The sequence below is a fragment of the Chaetodon trifascialis genome, chromosome 6 (assembly GCF_039877785.1).
Source record: "Chaetodon trifascialis isolate fChaTrf1 chromosome 6, fChaTrf1.hap1, whole genome shotgun sequence".
Taxonomy (NCBI): domain Eukaryota; kingdom Metazoa; phylum Chordata; class Actinopteri; order Chaetodontiformes; family Chaetodontidae; genus Chaetodon; species Chaetodon trifascialis.
Window position 1 is genome coordinate 15,425,801 of NC_092061.1, and position 27,996 is coordinate 15,453,796.

The window sequence follows — 27,996 nt, forward strand, 5'->3', positions numbered from 1 at the left end:
GGACACATTTTAAGGTGGTTTATTAAAAATATGGTATAAATAAATATGACACTTCAGGTTACATCATTCAAATGAGACTGGAATACACTGGATGGACATTTCTCTTCAGTACAAAATGATTTCATAACATATAAGTTTACAGTAGTTTTCTATGACAGCAATTTCTCATCTTCCATAGCTTTCAAGAACATGTCAGAACGGTACCTTTAATTTACAGTAGATACATCATTACAGTGAGAAACAACCGGGGCCTACCAACAACTACAAAGTAGATAATGTCAAGAATCTGATGGCAGAAGTTTAAGTGTTAAGTAATCACTATAAATACCAGCACTCATTTCAGTCAAAGTCAATTCTCAGTTTCTTGTAATTTGTCTGAGAAAGACCTGTCAGTATTTTTTAAAGATGAACGTGCAAGAAAAAGCTTCTCAAATAAACACGAGACAACCAGGAGGTCGTTCTCAGTCAGTTAGCTGCTTGGTCTCCTTAAAAGTAGGTGGGCCACTGATCTATTCAACGCTAAAGGAATTAGCGATTAGATTAGAGAATATACTAACTATTTGAATTTTAATCACTAAGGTGAGGCAGGTAGAAAATATATTGCAGATCTGTGTAATCTTTAAGATCAGTGCCTTAATTTTTAATGATGAAAATATATAAATACTGTGCATCGTAAAATAAAAATAACATGAAAAACAGTGTTAACATTTTATCCAGTGTATTTTGATCAGTGTGATTAAAAACAAAAAGTTTGAATAGTTGTACAAAATCATTTCAATATGCAGCCACACAAGCATAATCCTGTTATGTTTAACAAAGACCTTGACAATACATGCAACCCTCATTAATGATGAATGACTGTTAACAAAATACCTGAGTTTACAAAAAGTTGCTACTCTACAATATATAATACATAACAATATAAAATCTGCACAATCAATTGAAATGAGTAGAGAAGACATCTTTATGCCATTGTCAGTCTGAGTAATTCACAGTTTCAAGCTGTTATTGGCATCATCTTCCACCCTGATGATCATAACTCATAATGGAAGACTTCAACGTGCATGAGGATCAGATGACAAAGTGAGTGATTAAACATACATTAGGCACCAAACATAGATTATTATTTACCACAATGATGACCGCTTTGTAAATGCTCAAGTGTACAAAGTCTGTCCCACCAACTCAATATACAGCAGTGGTTGGTGCTGCATTGTGAACCAGTGTCTCAATGGATTGTGCGACTCCAAATCCAAAACTGGCTTGATGCTGATTAAAGTACTGCAAAGGACTTTGGCTGTAGTGGTTTTCTTTTTTATCAATCGTTAAAGCTGCAAGAATCATTTTTTGGCCAGCAGGGGACAGAAGAACTGAAAAATAAGTTAACACACAGCCTTGGTGTAAAGTACGATGCATTATGACCTTATAAAATTATTATTCTTTAAGTTAGCAAACAAACCCTTTGTCTAATTACAAATCCAGCAGACACAAGCAACATTATCATCCAACTGGAGCTGTGTTTCTGGCCCTATGGAGACCGCTGAGCCTCCACCAACTCTTGACAAAAAATCTTGGCCTTTAGCCTTCTAAATGTTTGACTTATTTAGCTAGTCGCTAATTTTGTTTGCTTGCCATTAGGTGACTGCTGCATGCTGCTGCTGCTGGAAACAGGGCTCGTTAGCTTTAGAGTGCTGAAACTGGACCATACAGCAGTGTACCATCAAAAACAAAACAATGAGCTAAAAGAGGCAAATAAGCTCCATAATGCTGCAGAGGCAGGCGATAATTCTGAGTTTGTCACAATAAGTGAAATCTTACACATGACACTGGAATTTGATTCAATTCAATACAAAAATATGGATTAATGCAGCTTTAAGCCAATAACCTGCAACAGGTAATAAATCCGGTGCAGTCTCATTCAAGTACACAAACACATATGAATCAGGAATCAAACCTGTAACAGTATTCTCCAACACGATTAACTACAGGTTGGTTTGTGGAAGATCATACCCAATACTGATTCTTCTGCAGGGTGGGAGTGGCGGTTTGAATAATTTGGCAAGACGAAGCAGGGGAACCATTACTCCACGAACTTACGAGCATGTTTGAATCAATCGTGTTATAAGCTGAGCCCTGATTTGGTGTCAATAACTGGTCAAGAACAGGGCTACCTGGGCAGGTGTGGTTTAATGGAGTGACAGTGACTGTGGGAACTGTAGCGCTCCTCTGGGTTTGACCCTGGTAGGAGTGACTGCTTGGAAGACCCGTGGAAGCTGGCTCCTTTGGCGCAGGAGTACTCTGCTTCCTTTGCCTGTGGTGTCGAAGAAAGACTACTAGGACAACAAAGATGATTACGAGCAGCAGCAGGGCCAGCAGTGGTAAGATAACTAAAAGTGGATTGGAGGTTTTTTGTGGGTAGGACTCCACACGAACGGGTGTGTTCCTAAAGGGAAAATCCTCTGTTCCACGTGTTGGTTTGCCCAGAGTCGTACTGAAAATGCTAGTTCTGTTGGAGTTTCCCCAGCGGTTGCGTCCCTTGAACTTTTGCTGGTTTTTGCTTGGTTGCTGGGTGGAGAAGAAAGCTGTAGACAGGACTGGTGAAGCTGTTCCATTTCTGGAAGTCTGGTTTGGTGTCTGAGGAACAGATGATGTAGTTGGGACAGGACTCTTTGTGGTTGGAAAAAGTGCAGGATCATATGGCACAACTGTAAAGTGGAACTCCCCTTTAGCAGGTTGAATGCTATCAGCTTTCAGTACAAACACCAGTGAATCATTTAGCTCTTGAACTCCAGTCATGTTGGCATTCAGCTCCAAGCCCACCTTCTCCTGCACGACCTCCTGAAAGGTAAAGGACTGAACTGGTCCAGCTTTCCTGGACGTTTTAGGTTTTGTCCGAACCACCTTCCCATACTTAGGTTGGGAGATAATTTCAAATACAGGGTCACTACCACTAATATTAGCCAGTTCATAAGCATTAAGAAAGCTAGAGTTGAGTGTGACAGCAATCCCACTGGGAATCCTCTGACCTTTGCCAACCTGGATCAAAGGTGTGACAGTTATGTTCAGCACCTGGCCAGTCAAGTTTGCCTCTGAAGTGAAGGCAGTGAACTCAAAGCTGTCTTCTGCAGAGGAAAGGAAGGTCATGTTGTAGGACAACTTTCCAGATTGTAGATCCTCCTGTTCGAACTGTGTAACCTCTTGGTTGTCCTTCAGAAGTTTTCCAAAATTTGGAGGCCTTGTAATCTTGTAGTGAATGGTGATGTTTTTCCCATTGGACTCAGCAGTGAGGTTGTGCTGGGTCAGTGATACTGAAGTCTTACCTTGCTCCAGTGTCAATCCAGTGTAGTTGACAAGAGAAATAATAATTTCTGTCACCTCTAGGTTAAAGAGTTTATATATTGGTTTATGATGGCCATCTGTGACACTAAAGTAGAACACCCCCGAGCCAGAGCTTCCATCGTGGATGAAATAGACGCTGCCGTTATTGATTTGGGCTTGGGTGAAGGCCACTATCGACTCATTCAATCTTCCTTCAAGAGCTAGGTAACCATTGTTTGGCTTACTAATCACAGAGAACTTAATATCATCAGGAAGATTATCTAAGTCTTCAACTTTGAGATTCTCAGGCCTGAGAGCTACTGTGTCTCCTTGTACCACCCTCAGACTTGGCGCTTTGGTTTTTAGCAAAGGTGGCTGATCATTTAAAGGTCTGACTGTTATGTTAAAATGCTCTTCAACAACATCATTGTCATCTTGAGGACGGTGTGCTGTTTTGCCCTTCGGATTTAGCCATGCACTGAATACAAAAGAATCATGAGTTGTCTCTGAGTTGTCGTGCTTGTAGGTGATACCGTATTTGTTAATGATGAACTGGGAGAAGTTAGGTTTCTCCTTGGTGAGGTTTCTCTCACCCACCACTATGACACCATGCTGAGGCAAAGATGTCACCTGGAACCAGACCTCATGGGAGCTCCGCTGAGGTGTCGGCAGCTTGGACATCAGGTTAGAAGCATCCAGCTTGGATTCATCGATGATGACACTTTCCCCTTCTGTTACTTCAGCACCTAGCACCAAAAAATATTATGTTAATCACCAAAGACAATATTGTTGAACTTTATTTAGGGAATAACACAACAAATGACTGGATTGCCCCCCAAAAAATAAGACATCTGTGGTCCCCAGAGGACACAGGTGAAGTCAGACAAGCCCCATAGTCTGAGAGTACGATGAAGATAGTGTTTGTTACTGTTTGGCTGACCATGTTCCTGTGGAGTTGGACAATATCAGACATGTTAGAGCCAATAGTAAAAACTAATCCTTAACATAACCAAAAGAGCGGCTTGACAGAATTTTTACGAAGCAGAGAAAACAGCAAGTACTTTGTTTTATTTTCTACTCTTTCAGGTAGGACTGAAGTATTTGCCGTCAGTCTATTGCTGTTTCGCTTACTGCATCTGAACATTGTTAACATCATTAATTACCAAATATTAGCATGGTAACTTGCCAGAATAAGACGGTTAATATATCAACAGTTATATCTGCTGTATGTGAACATTTTAGCCTCACCATTGTGAGTATGTTAGCATACTGACATTAGCATTTAGCTCAAAGCACCACTGCACAGCCTGGTCCATACCTGTGTTTGCAAGCAGAACTGTGTTGTGTTCAGGCCCAGTATTCTCATAAGAAATGTCGATTTTGAAGGTCTGGCTGTCCAGAGAAGTAGGCGGCGATGTCACAGAGAAGGTCATGGTGTCCATGGCTTCCCAGCCCACTGATTCAATGGGGGTTTGAATGTACACAACCTCTTTCCTGTCCACCTGAGAAACAAAAGCAGCACAGATCCTGCAACTGATGGTTTTATCAACTGTATGAACAGTTGAGTGGCCTCAATAATTCTTCACCAGTTACAGTATATGTAAGACTTTATCATTAATTTAAACCTGCTTTGCTCAGCACTACAAGTACACACAGCATCACAGCTTTAACTGTGTCCCGGTTGTAATCCATCAGAAATAATTGATTACATAAAAGCCTAACATGTCCCATTGAGCTAAAGAAGCACAAAGTCAATTTCCTGAATGAGGATGGAGAATATTAATTATTCATACTGTGGAAATATGGCAACTTTCCACACCTTAAACTATTTCACATTCCTTCTATTGAATTTAAAAATATTTGTGTGTAAAATGAGAGAAATGTGTTGATAAGACCTTCAGCTGTTCACTCACCATGTCTTGAGTGAAACTGGAGATGTCCACTGTTGAATTATCGGGCTGCCTCATCACCAGACGTCCCAGTTTAGGATGCCGAATCACACTGAATGTAATGGTGCGGTTTGAAGTGCTGCTGATGTCATTGGTCACTACTTGTAAATCCTCATTTGTGATTGGTGTAGAAGTGCCTGGGGGAAGGATGTGAAATTGAATGAAGAAAATTACTGATAAATAAAGAACATTTGTTTTTCTTGTCTGATATTCAGTTTAGCTGCGACCACACTGTTAAAACTCCTACAGCTGCATGCAAATGCAAAAAAGTTTTCCCCTCTGAGAGCATTTCACATCTTTCTAACTCCAAATTATACAAAACAAGCGCTGGAACAGACAGATGAGAGTCCTTTGATGTGTCACATTAAAGCTGCACTGCAGACATCACAGACTTTTTACAGCACTGTCCAACTGCAGTGCGGAGTGTTACATAAAATCCAGACAAGAAATTAAAAGTGGAGCAGCTCCTTGCAGGCACAGAAATCTTCCACTTGGGGAAAATGCAGAGAGAAACATCTCCTGTGCATGATGATGGGAACTGACGACTGAGAGCTTCTTTTCTCCAAAGATGAATTACATAGATTTCCATAGCACTGCTGCCACTGTGGGGATTGTGAGAATCCTAAAAAAAGACTGCTGATAAATGATGGAAGGCAATGATAGAGGGAGAGGGGGGTCGAAGCACAGTGAACTTCATTTATCACTTGTCGTGAGCACTCCAACCATCCTTGTTTGTCTCTCATCGGAAATTTCCCTTTTAGAGGAAGAGTGAGGGACTGTCTTTGTTGTCATTTTACAATGAAAACCTATCTTGCTCTAAATCTGTAAAGATGTTTTTTTTGCTATATAGTCAGATATTTGTGCAGGATTTTGGTATGGTCATATGTCGACATGTAAAATGTAGAAACACTCACAGTTGCTCAGAGTTGTTTAGTCTAGATGAGAAAAATGTGCAAAACATCGTGTAAAATATACATAAACATCACACAACATATTAACTGGGATAATGAATTCATAAATATGATGATGAAAAGGAATTATAAGAATAAATCAACATGGACCTGACAGGATCCATATTAAAGAATCATTGAGGTGCCACTACAGCGTACTCCTTCAGAAGTGCTTGTCAGATGGTTGAGCTGCTTTAGAAAGCCCCTCTCATCACACCTTTAGTGACGTTGGATGGAATCTGACTATTTCTATTACTTTCTGAATCCGGCAATCCCATATTTCACCCACTTCAGGCCACAATAGGCCAGCTGTGCAGAAGTGAGAGAGCTGGCTGGTTTTGAGCTTCTCTCTCTACCTCTCTTTTTTGAGCCTTTTTTTAGCTTAAGGGGCAGCAGGGAATGCCTGGTAACACTTTAACCCTGCTTTTCGCTTTTCGGGCTATGAACAGACTGTCCTACCTGAATGGTGAAGATTGTTTTGGCTGTATGCTGCCTGAAATGAAATACTACACTACAATTAACACTCTCCTACAAAAGTGCTATGATTAAACATCAGTCGAGAGTAAGATCTCTCTGCAGTTAGGCTAAGTAAATAAATAAATAAACAAACACAACATTATCATAAAGTATCTCTAAACTCTAAGGATTACAAAGGTTTACATTTTTGTTGTATACCGCTGTTATAGTGGAAACACTTTTGCCTTCTGACATGATCAGACTACATGTTTATGAGCATAATGCTACCATTGTATTCCCACTGCGGCCATCTATGTAACAGTAACAATACAATGCATGTATTAACTAACTTTGCATATTCAGGAAGAGCTTGAGAGAAGTCTGAGTACATTTCCTCATACAAAGAATTTTAGCAACTTGTGTGTAGTATTTGCAGTATTTGCTTACTGTCAGAGTGCGTTTAGGTAAATGCTACTTTCTTAATGAGGCATATGCAACCATTTAGTGAGGAGTCTTTGCACAGTTTTACAGAGAGCACCCAGACTACTGAGGACTTTGCAAGCAAGAAGAAAAACATAAATCTCACCTCCACAGTGTGAAAGTGTTTCATGTCACCCCTCACCCCATCAAAACCCTTCATTGTCAGTTAAAGCTCCCATCATGCCCACCCCCATCCCCATCCCCCTCCCTCTGCCTGGCCTGGCACAAAGCACAAACAGGGCTGCCTCAGACAGACAGTGGCACAGCTTTTCAAGTACCCACTCACCCTGTGGCTGGGAAGCTCAGCAGAGCATGCCAGTTGGCAATTTGCTGCCCTCACAATATCCTCTCCAGCTAACTCACAAACCAGACCACTGGAAATCTCAGAAAACCTTGAAACGCGTTTGCAGACACAGACGACACCAAGTCAGCCTATTTTTAGCTCCTGGGTATTAAAAGTAGCATTCTGTGCATCAAAACATTAAGCAATGACAGCAGCCGATTCACCCGTCTAGTATTTAGGTGGATGGCTTGGCTGTTGGAAGGGTACTGAATTATTTAACTACAGGGATTGTGAGCATAGACTGTAGTCAGGCTGTACATACAAGCAGGATTAGTTTTACAAAATACAGCAAATCAGAGGGCAAGATGTCACACACACACACACACACACACACACACACACACACACACACACACACACACACACACACACACACACACACACACACACACACACACACACACACACACACACACACACTTAAAACCTTGAATTGAGACCTTACAAAAGAGACAAAAATAAGGAAGTAATCTGTTTTCTTATGGATATTATCAGTATGACTGAGAGTGAGGATGACACACAGACAGACAAAAATACATTTTTCAGTTCATTTTTGAGAGGCAGCTGTATACTTTAATTCTGACACAGAAGCTTATAAAAGAGAAATCATGCTTCCAAAGTTCTTGTGATCTCATATTGTGAGAACAGAAATGAAACCTTTGTCACCTTAATCCTCTGTGCCACAGCGTGTTGTCCAAAAATCAATCAATGAGCCACACTGTTGCATATGCATCTTCATTAACATTATCAAACATGGCACTGTAGTTCAGTCTGAATCAACGCTGCTGTAAATACTCGCTAGAACGCCAGATGTTTATTAATTATCATTTGAAAATATTTGCCGGGAAATCCACTATTCACCTCAGTTTGAGCAACATTTGTGAAAAACTGCAGCGCTCACAAGATTTAGGGATATCATTTTTAAAAATTAAACAATGTGCTTGTGACCTGTTTTCAAGTTTTACTTCTTAAAGGAGTACCACAGGGTAGAGAAGAGGAAAAAATGTTAAGAGATGGATGACAATGTTGTTGGTTTTCTGACAAAAATGAAAATATAGAATAATGCCGATTTACCTGGAAACACCTTGAGTGGACGGTTTTTCTCTAAACTGAGGACTAAAGCTCTGGCAGTGATGCTGAAGATCTGCCTGGGAGTGAAGTTCACACCATCGTTGACTTGGAAGTTGAATCCTCCAGACATGGCACCTGGAAATGCAATGAAACCAAAGATTGAATGAGAAGCTCCACCTGTCAAGAAGCCTCTGAGGCAAACTTTCAGTTTAAGCTTGCTGCAGTGAGTAAAGAGACAACGGCATCCCAGTTTAGTGAACACATGTTTTCACTGTGGAGCAAATTTATAATAAACAAACAAACAAATAAAGCTGCATCTGGTTTCTGCAAAATACACATGAAAAGGTACCAGATCAGCATTCCAGAGTGAAAGAAACATGCAGTGCAAGATTAAACGTTTTCAATGAGTGAATACTCTGTCAAAATCAATTGTCTATGTGTGTGTGTAAAAAAAAAAGAGCCATTCATTAACAAACAGGGTGGGGCGAGTCCCTTGCACACTATTATTACAACTTTTCCTGGTGGTACAAGCACACGCAAAGAAAAAAGAAGATAGAAATCAGAACAGTCAGCAGAAACCTGATCTGAAACGACACTGTCAACAGACCTTTCCCACCGTTTTACATCAGAGCATTATCAAGCACTATCACCTCCACCCTGGCTTTCAGTCAAGTCTGTCTGTATCAGTGTTGCAAGTAATTTAAGGCTAATGAAGCTAATGAGAAAGCTGCACATTGTTCCTAATGATTCCCTGTGAGTTGACAAGTAGGAAACAAATCAAACCAACAGCATCTACTAGTGGACGTAAAAGAAACTACAACAACAAGCTATCTGGAACCTGGAAACACAAACACTGACTACATTTAGAGCCAGAGCTTTGCAGCTTTTCGTGTCTATTTGTGCTAATCACTAATTATTTTACCAAGAGTATTTTATAAAGTTTTGTACAGTTTTTTTGTGCTTTTATTATTTAGTCTCTTCTGACGTCTCCAGTGTTTGTAAAAAACGATTTTACCTTTGTGAACAAATAGGAGCTGTCCCTGGTCGATGTGTCCCTGGGTGAAGTTGAGGACTGCCTTCATGGGGGCACTCTTCAGAGCCAGGTGTCCGTTGCTGGGTGGGGTCACCATGAAGTGGAGCTCCTCTGGGGGGGAGTCCAGGTCCTGTGCTCTCAGATCCTCCGGCCTGATCTCTGTCACTGAGGACACCCAAACCTAAACACAAGATGGACATGGACACAATGGGTGCCACCTGTGATCTACATGGAAAGACAGACCTCCAGGAAGATGGGAACAGAGATGCTTTGTTTGACATAGTATAGTTTGACATTTAATTTGATAGATGGAATGAAATACTGTCACATTTTGTTATACAATGGAGCAAAAGACTAAACATGACAGCTCATTTCCATTTATGGAGGCAAATCTTAAATTAAATACCCACAATTCAGCTGCTGTGGAAAGAAATATCAAACCAAATTGTTTGTAGACTTGAGCTGGATTATGTCACATACTTGTTTGTAACACCTACTCTCTGCACAGATACAATATGACTGAAAAAGAAGTGAGAAACACAAAAGCTGGAACAGACGCATCACATATGATAATAAGCTGTGTCTGTGAATCGAACTCCAAGGCTGTGTCTCATTTATCTCTCTTTCTTTACTCCATCGTACAATTTATGGTTCGACGAAGCAGAACCGCTACAATAACAATCCTCACTGAGGCACCTCAAGACAGCAAGACAGTAACAACCTATGGAAAAATGTCCCTGCGAGCATCACTCAAGTCACATTCAACAACATAATTCAAATGAAGGACATCTCAGGACTAAATATAGCTGTGCTAACTGTAAACACTGTTGGATGTACTGCACAGTTCAGGTCCTGCTTCCATGCAAATTCAAAACCCTCGAGCTAACACGAAGGAACAGAGGAACTCATTGACACACAGAAAACAAAACTGTTGAACCGCGCAGGCACTTGACAACAAAGAATGAGCCTCCATAGTCCAGGCCAGAGCAACTGTGTAGTACGGCACTGTGGAATTACAAGCTGTGTGACTGACAGTGAATTACTGGAAAGATGCGACAAAAATCACCTTTTCACAGCAGACGTTTAGACTTAGGTAGAGTAAGTCATCACAGTGAGTCAGCTTGTACAATGTAAAGACCCTGAAACTGAAGCAACTAAATGGAATTTAGAACATTTGGAACATTTGGAGTTGTGTTTCTGGCCTCATGGTGAATACGTTCACTCTTGTTTAGCTCCATGTTTGTCTCCATTAACTCCTGAGAGAAATATCAGGTTCTTTAATTGCTTCATGCTCTATTATGTTCACCAGCCAGTCGCTAACTTTGCCTGTCTGGTAGTGCTGGCAAATGGTGGGTATTCAGAGGAAAACAGCTGCCTGCTGCCGCTGGGAACAACAGCGAGGAGAGTAATGAGAGTGAACCAAAACAGTAAAGCCAAATAATTAGACGAAAGGCACTGATGAGCTCTGTGGTGCTGAGGAGATTGCAGAGTTGTAATAATCTGCAGGTCTGTCACTATGAGGGACAACTTTGCCATTACATGTAGTAATGTGAATTTTTAAACAAAAATAGTGATTATAGCAGGTTTAAGATTATAATAAATGTTCATATTGGTCTCATGGTCTGGAGTGTACAAACTACAGTGAGTCCTTTTATTAAATGCTTTTTTTTTTCTTAACAAATGAGTGCAAATTTCCTGTTAGAGCCACAAGATAAGTAGCATTTTGCAGAGAGGGTGTGATCACAGTGCATCTCAGTGTTCACACAATAGCTAACTAACATTTCCCTGGGAACGTTCCTTCTGCTGCTCTGCTTAAAGTTGGTTAATGTGAGAAATGTCAGCGATCGCAGTCAGCGCGGGGTGAGGAGAAGTGAGTGCAACACTTTGTCACAAGGCTGCTGCAGGGGTGTGCAGCCTATCACAAACATCATATGATTGGTGAGGGTGTGAGGGAATCCGAGGGTGTATTTTACCTTTTAAAACTGCTAAATAACGCCTGCATCAGACTACACGACCAATTGCCAATAGCAATCGTGAATGACAATCAGGTGTCTATGCCATGTAGTGTGACATGCAAAATGACCTGTCATGCAGCGTCTGGCCGCCCCCCCAACAACAAGACGAGCATATCAGATTTTTTTGTCTTGACACGTCTAGTGTGACATCTCCCACGTCATATTTCTGAGTGTTGACCAATCAGATGCTTTTTCCAGAGCGCAGTCAAGTAGCCATTGGCGAGGAGGAGGAGGAGGAGAAGGAGGGATGCTGAGGTTGCTGTTGTCAGGTGGGACAACGAAAGAGAGGAAAAGTTTGTTAGGTTGTGGCAGCAGTACTCCTGAATGTTTGCTGTTTCCTCGAGGAAGGACGACCGAGTCAAAAATAACAAATGTTGGTGTGGAAGCTCTTCATCAGCCCGGCGAGTAGCTGGCTATGAGGTCATAACATTATCCTCAGTCCTAACTGCAGGAATATGCTTGTCATTACTGATTCCAGATCTAATGTTAAAGTAGCCTGTTTGATGTGGCCAACACTGCCAAGCCTGCTCCTTGTAGAATAACTAACTGTGAAAATGAAACGACTACATGTGAAACTTGTGTACCTGTCCTAATTGTTATCCGGATGCTGCCCAGTAAGTGTATAAATAATAAGCAAATGGGCTGAAATTTACACCATTACTTGCATTCGCTTTTAATGTTTAACAGCACATCCACAGCCGTTTTCTCTTCCTTTCTTTTTTTCCCTGGTACACAAGCCTGCAGCATCACACACGAAGCTTCTGTCAGTTTGACTGACAGTGGCTTCACCCCCCTCCCCGATGACATCTGAACTCATGCATGATTGTGATATAAGACGTGCTGTGATTGGTCGAGGTCATGTGTAGTCTTGCCAGTCATCCGACCAAAACATGTCAAGAGTTTACAGCTCTGTGATCATTAGATCTGACACGATGAGACAGTGAAAGACAAAAAATCGTGTAGTCTGATCCCGGCACAACACTGGAGTCTAAATGGCTCATGTTCCCCTAAAATGACCAAATTAAAGGCTGAGGTGTAACTGGTGGTGAGCTGGCCTCTCGCTTGGCTGTGAGTGTTATTTGCTGGGGTACATTTCCAATTAGTGAAGCACATCCACCCATCACATGAGACACCAGGCACATCACATCAGTACCACACATGTGAATGTGTCCACCTAGCAGGAAATGACTACACTTCCACTAATCCTCCATTTAACAGGAAGTCACAGCAGGATCAGCCTGGTGAGTCTGATGAACACCATCAGCGTGACTCAAAGAAAAGACACATGACATCAGTTTGCACAAACAGGCCCCGCGGGGATGAGATCAATCCCTCAAACATGACGGGGTGTCCAGCACTCAGCAGACTGCAGCTTTAGTGACAGGGAGATAAGAGTCAAGTTTAAATAAAAGAAACTTACATCTTTCATCCATTTTTATTGAATTCCCATGAGTCTTGACTGCCAAACCTCTTTCTGGTGTTTTAATAAACGTGTGGTTTTTATCTCATATGCCCAAAATACAGGGACAACTTGGTACATTTTTGAGAAAATGAAAAATTAGAATTTAAAACTATATGTTAAGACAGATTTGTCCATTTCACAGTGGATTTTATCTGGTTCCTCCTGCACTGATATCTAGTGTCTTATTTAACAACAAAGATAATCCCTGTGGCTCAGTTCAGAAATAAAAATTTAACGAGTCCTTTTTAAATATTCATTCAGAAGACATCAAAGGTGTTTCAAAATGAACTATCCAATAATAGTAATAGTATAATAGTAATAATATATTATTTGAGGAAATACATAACTCTGTGATTGTAAGAAGACCTGTACATTTCTCAAAATCTTCCACAGTACAAGTTTGAGAGCCAACATGAAGTGCAGTGGCAGAGAGCCACCTTGTGGACACTGACACTCCAGTTCGGTTCCACCTAACACCTAACTAAAAATGATAACACGTGAAATGATCACATTTGAATTAAACGGATCATCAATTATAATCATTGTTAGTGACTATCTTAAAAAAAAAAAAAAAAAAAAATCACAAATTTTCTGATTTAAACTACTTTTACTAAGCTGGTTTCCTTCAGTGCAGTAAATTTTAGAAGTTGCTCTTCTCTGAGTCTGCAAGATCCCAGAGGAATTTTAGGCATTTGGGGCAAAGCTGCACAGACAATAGAGACCTACACTTCAGCCTCTCTTTCCAGCTGGACCTCTCCCAACTCTAGCCACCAAAGCAAAGTCAGCACTGCGCAGCACACACACACACACACACACACACACACACACACACACACACACACACACACACACACACACACACACACACACACACACACACACACACACACACACACACACACACACACACAGAGTCAAACACTTAAAATGTGTAGAAGTGCTGGTAACACTTTATATTAAGGTGCAGATATTCACCATTAACTAGCTGCTTATTAGCATGCATACTAGCAGCATATTGGCTCTTTGTTATTCATTATAAAGCACCTTATTCTACAACTACTAAGCCATTAACAAAGTGTTTCCCTCAGTAGCCTTTTAATTACTGCTTATTTATAGTAAGTAGGGAAGTTGTTGAACATGAATTATGATCTTAACAGCCTAACACTAACCCAGAATAACCCTATGTCCCTAACCTTCAGAATAAGGCATTCATCAATGCTTTCTCATGACTAATAAAGAGGCAAAATGCTGCTAACGCCACGAAACTTGTTAATGGTGAATATGTGTATCTTAAAATAAAGTGTTAGCGAAGCGCTTTTAACAGACAGGTAGTAAATAACCAGCAGGGTTGCTTTGGATAAGCAGAGATGTGAGGTAGATGAAACTGGACTGAACTGAAGCCATGTGGTCACACTGCTTGCTATTTCAAGGCCATGCCATCATGTCACTCAACACTTGCTGTGAAATGGGACTAAATTAAAGCGACACATTTTCAGCGGCAAGACCTTCTGTCCATGTAACGCCTGGGGTTTATTTTCCATTTGATTTAAACTCTTTTGTATTCATAAGAAGCCTTAGAACTCATTTCCAGTCAACCCAAACTATGCAAAATAGCAGCTCCCTCTTCAAATCATTCAAGCAGCATTGCTTGAAACCAATCCACCAAAAAGAAGTGCTTTATTTTTAATACAGGGAGAATCTGTTCTCCAAAATCTCCAAATGTATGTCAGTTTCTGTTCTGTGCTGCCAGTCCCCCTGGACCCTCCTCCACATAGCAAACATAGTTTCCCTCATCCAGCCAGCCATGGCAACTTGCAACACTGCCCACATGAAAACTGTCTGACAGTAAGCTATGGTGCCAGACCTACTAGTAAAAAAAAAAGTCCAGAGTTTAAATATAGAGCAGCCGTGCAGACTCACCCTGAGGACCCTGTTGGCTGTAATAACAGGAGGCTCATCGTTGACAGCTGTAACCTGGATGTACACCGTCTGGGCTGCACTCTGCTTCCTCAGGCCTGTGTCATTGGCCACCACAGTGAAGTTGTCAGTTGAGGTTTCGCTGCTGTCATGGACATAGTAAATGAAGTCGTGTTCCACCTGATTAAACAACATGAAAATTATTATGGAGAATCTGAGATCAAAACTTAAACAATGTTAAAACAATGCTCATTTACAGAGGTAAAAAACACTATAATGATTTGTGACAGTTCACTATGATCTCCTTTTCCATGTCACAGCATGCATACAGGGACAAAAACTACAAACATTACTGCTTTGTAAAGTTTTTGAAAATTAAATAAATAAATTAAAGGGGGTCAAGTCTGGCTAATTTTACTATAACCTCCCTTTAATTTTGCAATTTAATTAAGGGTGAATTTTAGGTTACAAGCATTGTGCACATGCCTGTAGATTCAGGTCTAATTTGAAAATAGTCATTGTGTAACGCAGCAGAAAATACAGACGACACGAGCTCTGTGGCCTCAGTGTTTCTCTCAAGCCTGGAAATAATCACTGCAATAACAATCAATCAAATCATTTATCCATCAATCCATCAATTGAAAAGTCTCAGCAAATTATTCTAATTATTGCTAAACAGCAATTTAATTAAGAAGGCATTTTAGGTTACAAGCATTGTCAAAATGGATCAAATTCTCTCATCTAAATCATTACATGGCTGTGACATGACATGACTGACATGACCTCTGTGTCTTCAGTATTAGTACACTGCATTAAAAATATTACTGCCACACGACATCAAATCATTTAGCCATCATTACAACTGCCACTCTGACTGTCTGTAAGAATATCTCACCTGCCTCCTGGTGAATGAGGTTATGGGCACGCCGGGGTGTCGCGAGTGCTCAATGTGACCATACTGCGGGGGCTTGGTCAAACTATATAGGAAGTCGATTCCAGAAAAGTGTTGGTTGGTGACTTTAAGGAAATCCTGGGTCAGTGCTTTGGAAGCGCCCTCATTCAGTGTGATATTGGAGACCTGAAGTGGGATGAGGCGTGGGATGATGTCAACAGACATCCTAATGTCGTTGACATCAGTGACCCCGTTGGTGACATCAAGGATGAAAGTGTCATTGACTTTGCCGGGCTCTACCTGCATGTACTGCATGTTCCCACTGTTAATGTCCTCTTGGGTAAATGTCTTGACAGGGGACTGTTTGGTTCCGATGTAGCGCTCCTTGACAAAACGCCGGAGAAAGCCATGAGACGGGGCTACCTTGACTTTGAATACAATCTCAGATGGCAGGTTGTCCTCGTGAGTGACCTGCAACAATCAGAAAACATATTCAGTGGTTAAATTTGAAATGTTCCATGTGTCACTAAAGTTTAGTTTTCATTTTGCTGTCAATGTAACAAGGCATCATTGTAAAATGTAAAAGCAAACACTGGTCAGCATTCAGTTTCTACGCTTTTAGCATCCTTAAATCCCAGAGCCGTAAAAGTTGGTCTTTCACTGTAACATCAGTGTGATATTGTCCTTTCTTAAAGTTTAGATTATTTGCTAAATGTGCTGTTCCCTTCTGACACCATAACTATGCCACAAGATGCACATATTTTTAAGAATCAATACTCATGTATGGAGGCTTTTAACTTGAAATATTTAAACATTGTGCTCAAGTTGCACAAGTACGTATACTGATATTAATGTTCTAAGTATAATTCTTATCAGTTGCATTGTCTGTAAAGAAGAGGTTTAGTGATCACTGGTCAAATAATAAGAAAAAATAAATAAAATTGACATTGTAAAGACATTTCAAATATTAAAAAAACATTAGATCTTGCAACATGAATAAAAAAAGGACAGCATTGGCATTCTAAATAGCCATCATATTATTTGAACCCATATACAAGATGCATGAACACTGATGAAACGCTCAATCAATGTGTGTCTTCTGAAAGACTCACCTCCAGCTTTGTTTCATCGATTTTCGCCGGTTTTCCCTCTTCCACCAGTAAGGTGTTGTGATGCTGCACAATGGGTGGCCTCTGATGACTCTCCAGGTAAACCTTCACATTGATCCTCACTGCAAGTCGAAGACCTTTAGCTTTCACTGTTAGGTTGAAACAGTCTGCCAGATGTTTGCTGTCATTGTGCCAATAGGTAATCAGCCCATGTTTTAAGTCCGACTGTGTGAATGACTCCACCTTTGTTTCATTGTGATAAAGTCCTCCATACTTGGGGGCCTCATCCAGCAGGAAGATGACCTCCTGGTCATCTCTGATGTCCAAATTTGATGTGACACTAAAATTACTAGTGGAAAAGGTGACTGACTGGCCCTTCTGAACCAGTAGGCCAGTGTTGTTGCCAACCTTCAAGAAAGGATCATGTGCACTGATGTCTAAAAGGCTTGATATGAAATGCTTTCCATCTGAGACAAAGAGCACAAACCTCCCAGTGCTCACACCTTTGTGAATGAACAAAATTCGCTTTTCTTCCAAATCCTTCTGTCGAAACTGGAACAGCCGATGAGTAGTGTCATTAACAAGGACTAGGTCTCCCATCGGGATTCCACGTCGAGTGTAAATCAACTGGCCATCGTCAAAATCAGAGTCCGCATCATGATAACGCAAATCCTCTATAGTGAGTAACTTCTGTCCATCTCTTGCCACATGGAAAACTTTATCAATAACACGAACCGGCTTTTGGTCATTGATTAGCTGAATAGATATGTTGAACATTCCTTCCTTGGTACCAATATCATCTTTTGTGATGGAAGATTTGAATCCTTGGCTGGTGGAGACTATGAAAGCGAACTCATCTTGAGTTGTTTCACTGTCGTCATGGATGTACATTATCCGTTCCTCTAATATATCCTGATTACTAAAGGTTAAGATGTTGTTGTAGCTAGCGTTGGAATTTGACTGACTAATACGGGCTAGTTTTCCATGTTTGGGACTGCTTATTACTGTGTAGTACATATCCTTCGTACTCAAAGTCTCTGCAAACAGCTCATCTTTAGTGATAAGTTTACTTTCTCCCTCCAGAAGTGAAAGTCCATCATTTCTCATAAATACGCTGTTGACATCAGCCTTAATGGAAAACTGGAAATCATAGTTTTGTGACTGAGCGTGTTTGGAAACCAGCTGAAATTTGAACCTGTCATTTGTATCCTCATAAGGCCTGTCCACTAGCTCATAATGTACTTTTAGATCTGTTATGTCTCTCTGGCTAAAGGTTGAGTTTTTCCTCAAAATTGTGGTGTCGAGCAGGAGTTTCCCTTTCTTTGGTATGGTGAGAACTCGAAAATAAAGGTCATCCTCTGAGAGGGCCACACCTTCAGTTGTGGCAAAAAGATATTCTGAATTCAGTGTCACTTTTCTAACTTTATCCATGTCTATAATGACATTCCTCACCAGGTGGTACTTCACCCACTTTACAGTGATTGGGAAGAGTATTTCAGTGGTTGCCCTTCCAGCCACAGTAATTTTGCTCTTAAAGTAATCAGTGGCACTGGATGTCTGGATTTCTTGAAAAGTGCTAACGTACCTCAGGCGCTCTTTTTCTAGAAGTCGTTGGGAAAACGAGTCAGTATGCCTCCATTCACCGCTTGAGTGAAGTCTCTGCAGTTCACCATACTGAGGGGGCTCAACGATATCATACCGGATGTCTACAACTTGTTTCACAGCATTGGTTTGCACAGCCAGCTGCTTTGAACCAATTACAGCTGACTCTCCTTGAATGATCTCAAGGCCTGTGTTGTTGGCAATCTTATACTCCAGCACAACAGCCATGACTCTGAGAACCACAGTGTTGCTGACCTTTTCTCCATCGCTAACTCTAAGAACTATCCTTGAGTTTCGAACTCCTGTGTGAACATAGCACACCCTCAGTTCCTCCAAGTCTAAATATGAGAATGAGGTCACTGCCTTGCCAGGGTTGTTTTCTATTTCCAAATACCCTGCATCAGCATTCAGGTTCCCAAGTACAGAAAAAACAAGGTTGGTGTAGTTGCTGTCAATGTCAGTGGCCTTCAGAACATCTGTAGTGAGGCGTTTCTTTGAGTTCTCCAACAGGACGAAAAGATTTCCTTCAGGAAGACTTAATTCAGGTGCATCGTTGGTGGGTGTCACAGTAATGTTGTAGCGGTACAATTTGTTACCATTCAGATAATCAGGAACTTGCTTTCTACTGCTAGAATAAATTGAAAACATGAAGAAGTCATCTGGTTCCTCAGAGCCTCCATGGATATACATCACTCGTCCATGCCAAAGGTCCAACATACTGAAGGTGTTCTCCTCTTGATCCTGATCAACATCAAGCCTTATCTGACCACGAATTGGTTGCTCCCGAATTCTGAACATGATCTGAGACTGTCGAATGCCAAGCTTCTTGAAGTCTAAAAGTACCTTGATGTGTTTTGCCTCTAGAGATGCTCGACCACCTTCCTGGACCACAAGGTTTCTGAGTTGTACAAAATTTGAGCCATACCTTCTGTCCAAGCCGATTGCAACGGTGGACATGTGAAGTGATGGTGTTGGTGTCACCAAGTGAAAGAGGGATCTCAGAGCACTTGTTGGACTCACAGTAGTTGATGGCTCTGGTTCTTTCTCTGGCTCACAACCAAGTGAGATGTCTTTGGTGACTACAGCATTGAAGAGACCCATTTTCACTCTACTGACTTCAATGTTCTTCAAACATCCTTTAAAGGAACCTCCTCTAACACGCTTTCCAGACACAGATACAAGTCCCACTTTTCTGACTTCTGCTCTAGTGCTGTCATCGATACCTCCGACAAAAAGATAACCTTTAAGCTGAAGCCCCTTTGAACGAGAGTTAATGCTGCTTTTAACCATCTCTCCATCAACAGTTAGCTCGAGGCTTTTGGAACTGAAATGCAACTTGATAGAATGCCATTTCCTGTCATTGATGAATGTGAGGGAGCGAAGTTCAGTTTTGGTCCCACCTTTGCCAACAATGGCTACTGGCAAACCTTCCTGAATCTCCACAGAAACAAAGCCCCCCTCTCTGGCTGAATTGTACAGAATAATTCCCTCTTTGGCTGAGGTGTGCACAACACACTCGAATACCGCATCCTGCTGGGTGTTCCAAGTTGGAAGAGAAAGGTAAGCCCTGGAGCTGAAGAAGCTGATAGGGTCATCTTCTGTCGCAAAGAACTGGGGACTACAGCCTAAAGACACCTCATAGACATTCTTGAATCCGGTATATGGTCTCAGTGATGACAGCAAGTCATGTTCGTTGAAGACCACCTCGTCCATGCAGCCTCGGAAGCCGATTGGGTCTCTGCGAAGGTAAGGTCTATCCAGACCGCCAGAGCCTCCAACATAGAGACCATCTAAAATGTGGAGATTGTAATGGGAGCCTGGCATCTTTGCTCTTGTGTGGGAGTTCTTGTCTACGGTCAGAGTGACGTTGTGCTGCACATGGCGGACCTCCACAGAGTGCCAGGCCAGGTCGTTGAGCTGGGTGCCTCTCTCTGATTGTAATACCTGCTCCCCCGATCCAAGGTCCAGTTTCAGCTAAGACAAGAAACAAAACCACTAGATTACAAAATATGCTATATTACAGGAATATAGGATAAATGCACTGGTGTAAGCAATTCAATTTAAATTCAGATTTATTAGTTCAGAATAGATCTTTTTTATGACATCCTGCATTAAATTTGATTGCTGTTAATGTTAGCCATGTTAACAGCGTGCCTTTAGGACTGGCAGTGTTGGTCTGTTGGTTCACCACAATAATATATAATATAAATATAAATTATATAAAAATATAATAGAAATGATTGATTTAAAAAGTTGTCGGGTAAAGTTCTTTTGATTGACTAATTGCTTAATCAACTCATCGTTGCAGCTCTAGTTTAATTTCAGTTTTAAAGTGAAATTTCTCATCAACCATTGCATGGATTGTCGTTGCCCACTGATTTGGCCGATCTGTTAATTTTCACCTTGCACCCTGAGCAGATCAAAGTTTTTACTTATTCTGTGAAATATCACTTCATTTAGTGGCTGGTCAGGTTCAAAATTTGTGTATAGACTGTCTAGCTTGAGGATGAATCCTGATGACACTGGTGATCCCTTGACTTCTCCTCCATTACCATGAGGCTGATGTTTGTGGTTTTGAGCAAAATGTGTCGACAACTATTGGATGAAGTGCCATTAAATTTGGTAGACGTTATGTCCCCCTCAGGATGAATTGTATTTACTTACAGTGATTCCTTCACTTTTCATCTAACACCATTATCAGGTCATGTTAAACTCAGATGGAGAACACTGTACATACTATACAGACTAACATTCTAATACAGCCTAAAATCCTCTGCTGTCGCTATGCACTCAAGATAATATTGTTTTACTAACATATAAAATATTTATGTGGCTTTAGAAAAATAATAGTAAATTCTCAAACATTCTGACTGTATCTGGTGAAATAATTGTTTCTATAACCTACAACATTATGACTTATAAGTCTTAAAGGATGAACTGTAGACACTGTGACACGTGGAAAGGGAAACACAGGATGTAGACTGCTTATATTCAGTGATGTCATATGATGTTATAACAGTGAGCTTTGTCTGTGATTTAAAGCAGGAAGAGAACTATTATCTCTTTGCCTTCAGCTACGTCCTCAGAGCATCATGTCACCATCTCAAACTAATGCTGCATTTAGATGACGTGCTTGTCAAGGCATGCTGCTGAGTCCCTGCTATTCATGCACAGGTTTTCAGGGAGCAAACGCTCACGACTGACTCACACTGAATGAGACCCCGAGCCCAGAGATAACTTTTGCAAGTGAACAAAAAATGATTTGGTGACCTGTGCCAGTTTAAAGAACAGGGGCGAGCTATTCATTCCTCGTGCTCACTGAAGTACGACAATGCAACACAGCCGACAGCGTGATTCATTCCCAGTAGCACAAGTCAAACACGAAGAGAGGCTGAGTCACTAGGATTTCCAGGGTTTGATGCACAACAGCTATAATGCATATCTCAGGACTTCCTGTTTTTCTGAATGTGTCTGCATATGAACAAGTCTTTCTACAGTGCATCTGTCCATTCTGTATACTGATTTAGCTTGGCAGAGCTGCCTACTGGATGCTTTAGAGTAGTCTTTAGAGCAGTTTTGAAGGGGCACATGTATTTCACCCTTAAATCCTCCCAGCAAGGCTTGTGTTGTGAGCTAAAAATAGTGCACCCATCTCGGGACACAAACCAATCCTAAATCTCTGAAGTATGTGTGTATAGCATGTTATGCTTATTTCTATTTCATTTGAAGTCAGACAAATATTGTGGAAATGTTAGTCTTTTTTACTGCTGACAGTTTCACAGTTTGAATTTTTAATTTGAGAGGACATCTAATTTTTTCTGGCCTAGTAATTTGAGATTATTCTACTGTGGAATTTGGTACCTTTAAATATGGGTATACACCCCATACACCAAAGAATACTCTTTATTAAATATTTCCAGCCAATTAATTGTTGCACATTTCAATTTTAGTAACTTTTCAAAAATACATATAATGCATAATTTAAATATGAGCTTTTTGAAATGAACTAAGTTTTGCTTTGTGGCACGGTGGTGCAGCAGGTGGTGCCCGTGCCTCACAGCAAGAAGGTGGCTGGTTCGATCCCTGGGTCGGGCCTTTCTGTGTGAAGTTTGCATGTTCTTCCCGTGCATGCGTGGGTTCTCTCTGGGCACTCCAGCTCCCACAGACCAAAAACATGCTCATTAGGTTACTTGGTGACTCTAAAATTGCCCTTAGGTGTGAGTGTGAGCGTGAATGGTTGTTTGTCTCTATATGTTGCCCTGCAATCGACTGCCGAGCGGTTCAGGATGTGACCCGCCTCTCGCCCGTTGACAGCTGGAATAGTCTCCAGCCCCCCCGCAACCCCGAAAGGGATAGGCGGTATAGAAAATGGATGGATGGATGGAAGTTTTGCTTTTCAACTGAGCAAGCTTTGACAACTGATTTTTAGCGGTAACTCTTGTGACGGAATTGAGCAAAAGTCACTGCAGTCACAGAGCAGACACATCTATGGCCGCACAGCGGGACAGTGTTACAGGAAGAGATAGCATTAGGAACAAAAGGACTGCACAGAGTAAAGAACGGTCTCTTCAAATTATAGCATAACATTAAATAGAGAGTATTGCTCTTCATGTTAGGGTTAAAATGACGAGTCAATTAATCAATTAGTTGTTGGACATTAATAATTTCAGTCATTTTTTGTTGCTTGCTTCTCAAATGAAGATTTGCTGCTTTGCTCCATTTTATATAATTCTTCATTGAAAGTGGTCAGATTTCAGACTGTTGGTCAGACAAAACATCAGATGTCACTTTGGGCTCTGAGAAACTGTGATGGACTTTTTTCACACTTCATGGAATAATCTGTTAATAACACAAATCTAAATGTACATTACATTACAGAGTGATTACAGTTCCAGAAGCTAAGTGCATACAAATGGCACTAATCATCTGGCTAACATATACATTATAGTGACACATATACAAACTCAAATACAATAAAAACATAGGTCAGCTGCTTTCATAATCTCCTAGTTTCCACAGTGACAAGTGACTGGTATGGAGTTAACACTCAGCTCACACCACACAGGCTTGTCTGGTTGTGTTACTGTGTTCAGAAACTGACAATGTTAACTGAGATGGAGCAATAGCTTTCGGTGATCTTCGTGCGTCTGTCATGCCTTTTCATACGCGTGCATGTCGTCAAGCACAAAGCTCTGTGTGTATTGTATGCCTGCACATACATATATGCATGTGTGTGCTCATGTATGCTTGAGCACATATGCTCATATGCTGGGGCCACGGATGTACCCACCTGCAGGCGACCAGCATGGAGCTCTAGTAGGAAGTAGCTGGTCTGGCCAGCAGCGAGAAACAGCAGGCCATTGGTGCTGGAGGTTCGGAAGCGAATGCGCAGTGTGTTATGGTCGGACGACTCCGTTGCCTTGAGCTGTACAAAACCATCCCCATAGAAGGAGGCTGGATAAAGAGAGATTGGAGATATATTTCAAATGGGGAACAAGAGGGAGAACATATATGTGTTGAAATGTGATGTTCATTGTCTTTTACAGGCTGTTGAATCAATGCTTGGCACTCATTCAAAAAGAGCTGAGTTTCATACTCAGGAGAAGGAGAACAGAAAGTACAGTAGTAGTGAATACAGCAAGCACAAAGCAAGTCAAGTCAAGCATTGTGGTCTTAATATAGCCAACATGTGACATTTAGAGATAAAAGCCAGGCTAATTATCATCCTGGTTGTTCTTTACAAGTCGAGCAGAGTGTGTGCACGTGGGAAGCGCGCACATGCACACACTCACACTGTGGGCATATTATACCTCACCTGATTTAAAAGAATGTTTTTAAGGCTCTGCTGAGCATTGCCTTCCTGGTGGGCCAGTTATGGCTGTACTTTATGTGCTCAACCATGAAGATTTACATGCATTCAAGTATGAGTGAGAGTATAATTATGACGCATTAGAGCTTTACCTGTAGAATAATAACCACCTTCAGGATTAAACAAAGCCACAGCCTGCGCATTGCACCAAATTGCAGTTTTATGTCTCTGCCCGTTTGTATCTTTAGGAGAAAGCTGTTCACGGACTGTCCGAAACCGCAGGAATGATATAACTGAATTTTAAAGGTATTTGACTTTAATGCCACAACAGCTGTGTACAAACTGAGACGGTGGATGTGGAGGTGGCTTGGAGGGAGTCAGACATGTTTGGGCCTGCCCTGCCCTGACAGGAACCTTCAACCTGAACATGAAAGGCTCTGACGTCCCCACGTTATCTACGGCCCCATGTTCCAGGAAGAGCCTGGCGGATGGACCCAGCTGTTTCTTCTACCTCACCTCCCAGCCATCTCGCATCACCCTGTAATCTGGGCTAACGCGCTCTGAAGCATTCTCATCTAAGCCTCCATGCCCGGGCAGCACCAGTTCAGTTTTTAATGAGCTCCCGAGTCCCACGCATAGTCAAAGGTTAATAAACATCTTCGCCTCGCTGAAGAAACATGTCCGCTGCACGTTTGATTAATTTGTAGTTCAGATCGAGAGCAGGAAACAGAGTGCTGCTAATGGGTCAGAGTGACTGGGGACATCGTTTTTACTCCTAAGAGGTTTCAATGCACTAATGGGTAGTTTGCTTGGCCAAATCCAATTGGTATGGACTGTGCAGTATAAATTAACACAATTAAACCAGTGAGGCGTGTAAATTAACCCTTCAGCCATATCAACAAACTACAGTCGTCAATCAACAGGAGCTGACTACACAGGGACAAAAAACAATAGAAATCAACCTCAGTGTGCATCAAATATAACTCACATCTTCTGGTAACACAGAAAAATCCTCATCTTGCAGGCTTTCTCCAAGTATCTAGATAATTTAAATGTTTCATGAACAGCCAATCAGTCTTTGCCGTGTGAGAGAAAAACTGATTTTTTTTTATTATTTTTTTTAAATATAGCTGATGCTGATGAAGTATTGCAGGGATTTCAGTAAAAAGACAATAGAAAGACAATAGAAAACAAAATTATGCTAATTCTGCATCATTGAGATGGCAAAAATCTGTCTTTTTCTTCTGGATCGAAAATATTCAACATTCACATAAAACATCAAATCTCAAGTGGCCACATAAAGATCTTTGCTTCTTAGACCATTTACTGTACAAACGACATTATTTTACATACAAATGTAAAATTTTGTTATCCTAAACGTATACAATTTAGATAAATGCTGATCTTTCTGTGTGTGCAGCAATCAGTATGCACATGCAGAAACAATTCTAAGGCCTGTGTGTGTGTATATATTCATATAATGTACTTTTAAATTGCAGTGTTATTTTTGTTTGTTTAAATAGAATTAACTTATTAATTAATCACAGTTAACTGCCTCTGTGCTCAGTTTGTTTAATAGAGTCGGGCCGGTCAGTCAGGTGTGCCTTTACCAACCGTTAAATCTAGCTGGGAATAAACAAATTGATTGGCCCACAAAGGCACACAGCATCCAGCATTACTTCTCCTCACTCTGACCATGAGTCAGACTAACTGAGTTTATTTCTCATTTACACATCATGCTCATTCATCTGACTGGCTCTGTGTACATAACAGGGAGGGAGCATTTCCAAAAACTGGCCAAGAGGAATGAAATGACATTTTTCCCTTAAATTCACAAGGATACACATGCATGCTCAATTGTATTTTAGCACTGTCACAATGAGATCTTAGAATTGAAGGTCATGTCGGGTTAAAACAAAGGAGTCTACCCTTCAGCTCACTTCTTTGTAGGGAACTATATTCTTGGAAAGCTGTAAAAAAGATGCCAATAAGGTAAATAACTTAAGTTGTTTCAGTTTTTTTGTCTGTGCTGAAACACAGAGGTGGTGGGGTTGTAAATGAAAGAGCACAGCAGACTGCCAGAAAACAATGCAAACACATGAACACACCCCTGTACACCTGACCGTGTGCATCAAGAGGCAGAAACAGGAGGTGTTTGGAGGTTGTTCTGTAATCTTCATGTCTACAGGGGCAGTTTTCTGTGCATCAGGGACATTTTTTGTGAGATTTCACAACAACAAAGCTAGTGACCTTTCAGCCAACACCCGCTTACAGTTAATTTGAGGGGTAAGACCAGTGCTTGTCACTGCCTGTGTGCTCGGTTTACACAACAAAATCAGAGATGCAACTTGACTGAAGTGCCTCTTTGGGTTTTTGTCGACTGTCACGGCACTTTGTTGGTGATGCACTGTCAAAACCTGGGACGTGGATGTTTTAGCAAAGGCTTGACTCAAAATGCTACGGGACCACAGACGATGTGCACAATCTGAAATGCACTGGAGTAGAAACAAACGTCTATACTGTAATTACTTTGAAGGATATGGCGAGTGTGAGTCATGGAGTGCTGATTATTCCCAGGGGCAAAGCCTGGATGAACACTGAATAAGATGACACATGCCTAGGATCAAATCAACCAGAGAGGCTGATGCATGCACACATGGATGTAAATGATGTACATCTGAAGCCATAAGTCACTGAAAAAAAATACATTTTCCACCTTAGATCTCAACACAATGACGACTGTCCATTTCTATGATTTCATTTGAGTGTTATTGTCACAGTCAGATAGTTCTTCCAGTGCAGTGGGCATCAACGTCCCAGTTCTGCTGCTGCCTCTGATAAAAAGCATGTCCTGTGAGTGCAGCATGCGTGCACACAGCATCCAAACTCTAATGCCAGTCATTTAGAGGAGATAAACGCTGATGTTATTGGCCTCATTAATTTGAAAAATCCATGCAGAATCATTAAAAGATATTATTATTATATATATATCATTTGTTGATGTACACGCCTGTGCTCATGCACAATTGGCTCATTCTTTTAGACTGAGGTGAACATTTTAATACCTTTAAACCACTACAGCAACACAACAGCACGGACAGAAAACACACAACAATCCTGCGTAAAGTGACAGTAAGCCTGCTTTTGAAGACACACTCATAATGTTACAGACATGAAGGAAAAGCAAAAAGAAGAGAAAATAGGAAATGATAATGTTTATGATCACTGAAAGGGTAGTTAGAACCTTGCAAGTAACGATCAGGGTGGAACTATTTCCACAGTAAACTATACACACGGGAAAAAAAAAACTCGTTACAGTAAACCAAATGAAGGGTACGGTGACGGTAATAAAAAGCCTCGTCATTGAAAGCACCATGAAACAAGTTTATCTCTGTTTTGTTTTCATTGAAGAAAAGTTGCATTGTTACCTCCGGACGCCAGCTCGAACAGGAGCGACCACCAAAGCAGACCGCGGAGCCACAACTTCCTCGGGGTGTTTTTCGCAAAAGAGTCCATCTTTCTTTTCCCGGTGGAAACACTAATGTTAGCGCGCTGCGCTGTTACATATTTACAGACTGTTCTCACTGTTT

The 27,996-nt window shown here is 41.1% G+C and overlaps 1 protein-coding gene across 1 annotated transcript; it reads right to left on the reverse strand.

Moving 5' to 3' along the window:
• Window positions 1-3: 3 nt before the first annotated feature.
• cspg4ba (chondroitin sulfate proteoglycan 4ba) lies at window positions 4-27,996 on the reverse strand. The gene is made up of 10 exons (XM_070965260.1): window positions 27,835-27,996; window positions 23,888-24,051; window positions 16,999-20,571; window positions 15,890-16,357; window positions 14,998-15,174; window positions 9,583-9,781; window positions 8,571-8,702; window positions 5,232-5,404; window positions 4,637-4,820; window positions 4-4,064 (listed from the first exon to the last, which is right to left on the reverse strand). Exons 1-10 carry the CDS (start codon window positions 27,920-27,922, stop codon window positions 2,005-2,007), a joined length of 7,218 nt encoding a protein of 2,405 aa, XP_070821361.1. The 5' UTR covers window positions 27,923-27,996; the 3' UTR covers window positions 4-2,004.

What these genes read in the sequence shown, in the direction of transcription:
- cspg4ba (XM_070965260.1), bottom strand. Translation starts at nt 27,922, where the DNA reads ATGGACTCTTTTGCGAAAAACACCCCGAGGAAGTTGTGGCTCCGCGGT. An exon ending in CCTCATTCACCAGGAGGCAG is followed by an intron (nt 15,175 to 15,889) that starts GTGAGATATTCT and finishes TTGTTTAATCAG; the next exon opens with GTGGAACACGACTTCATTTA. An exon ending in CCAGTTTCACTCAAGACATG is followed by an intron (nt 4,821 to 5,231) that starts GTGAGTGAACAG and finishes TTTGTTTCTCAG; the next exon opens with GTGGACAGGAAAGAGGTTGT.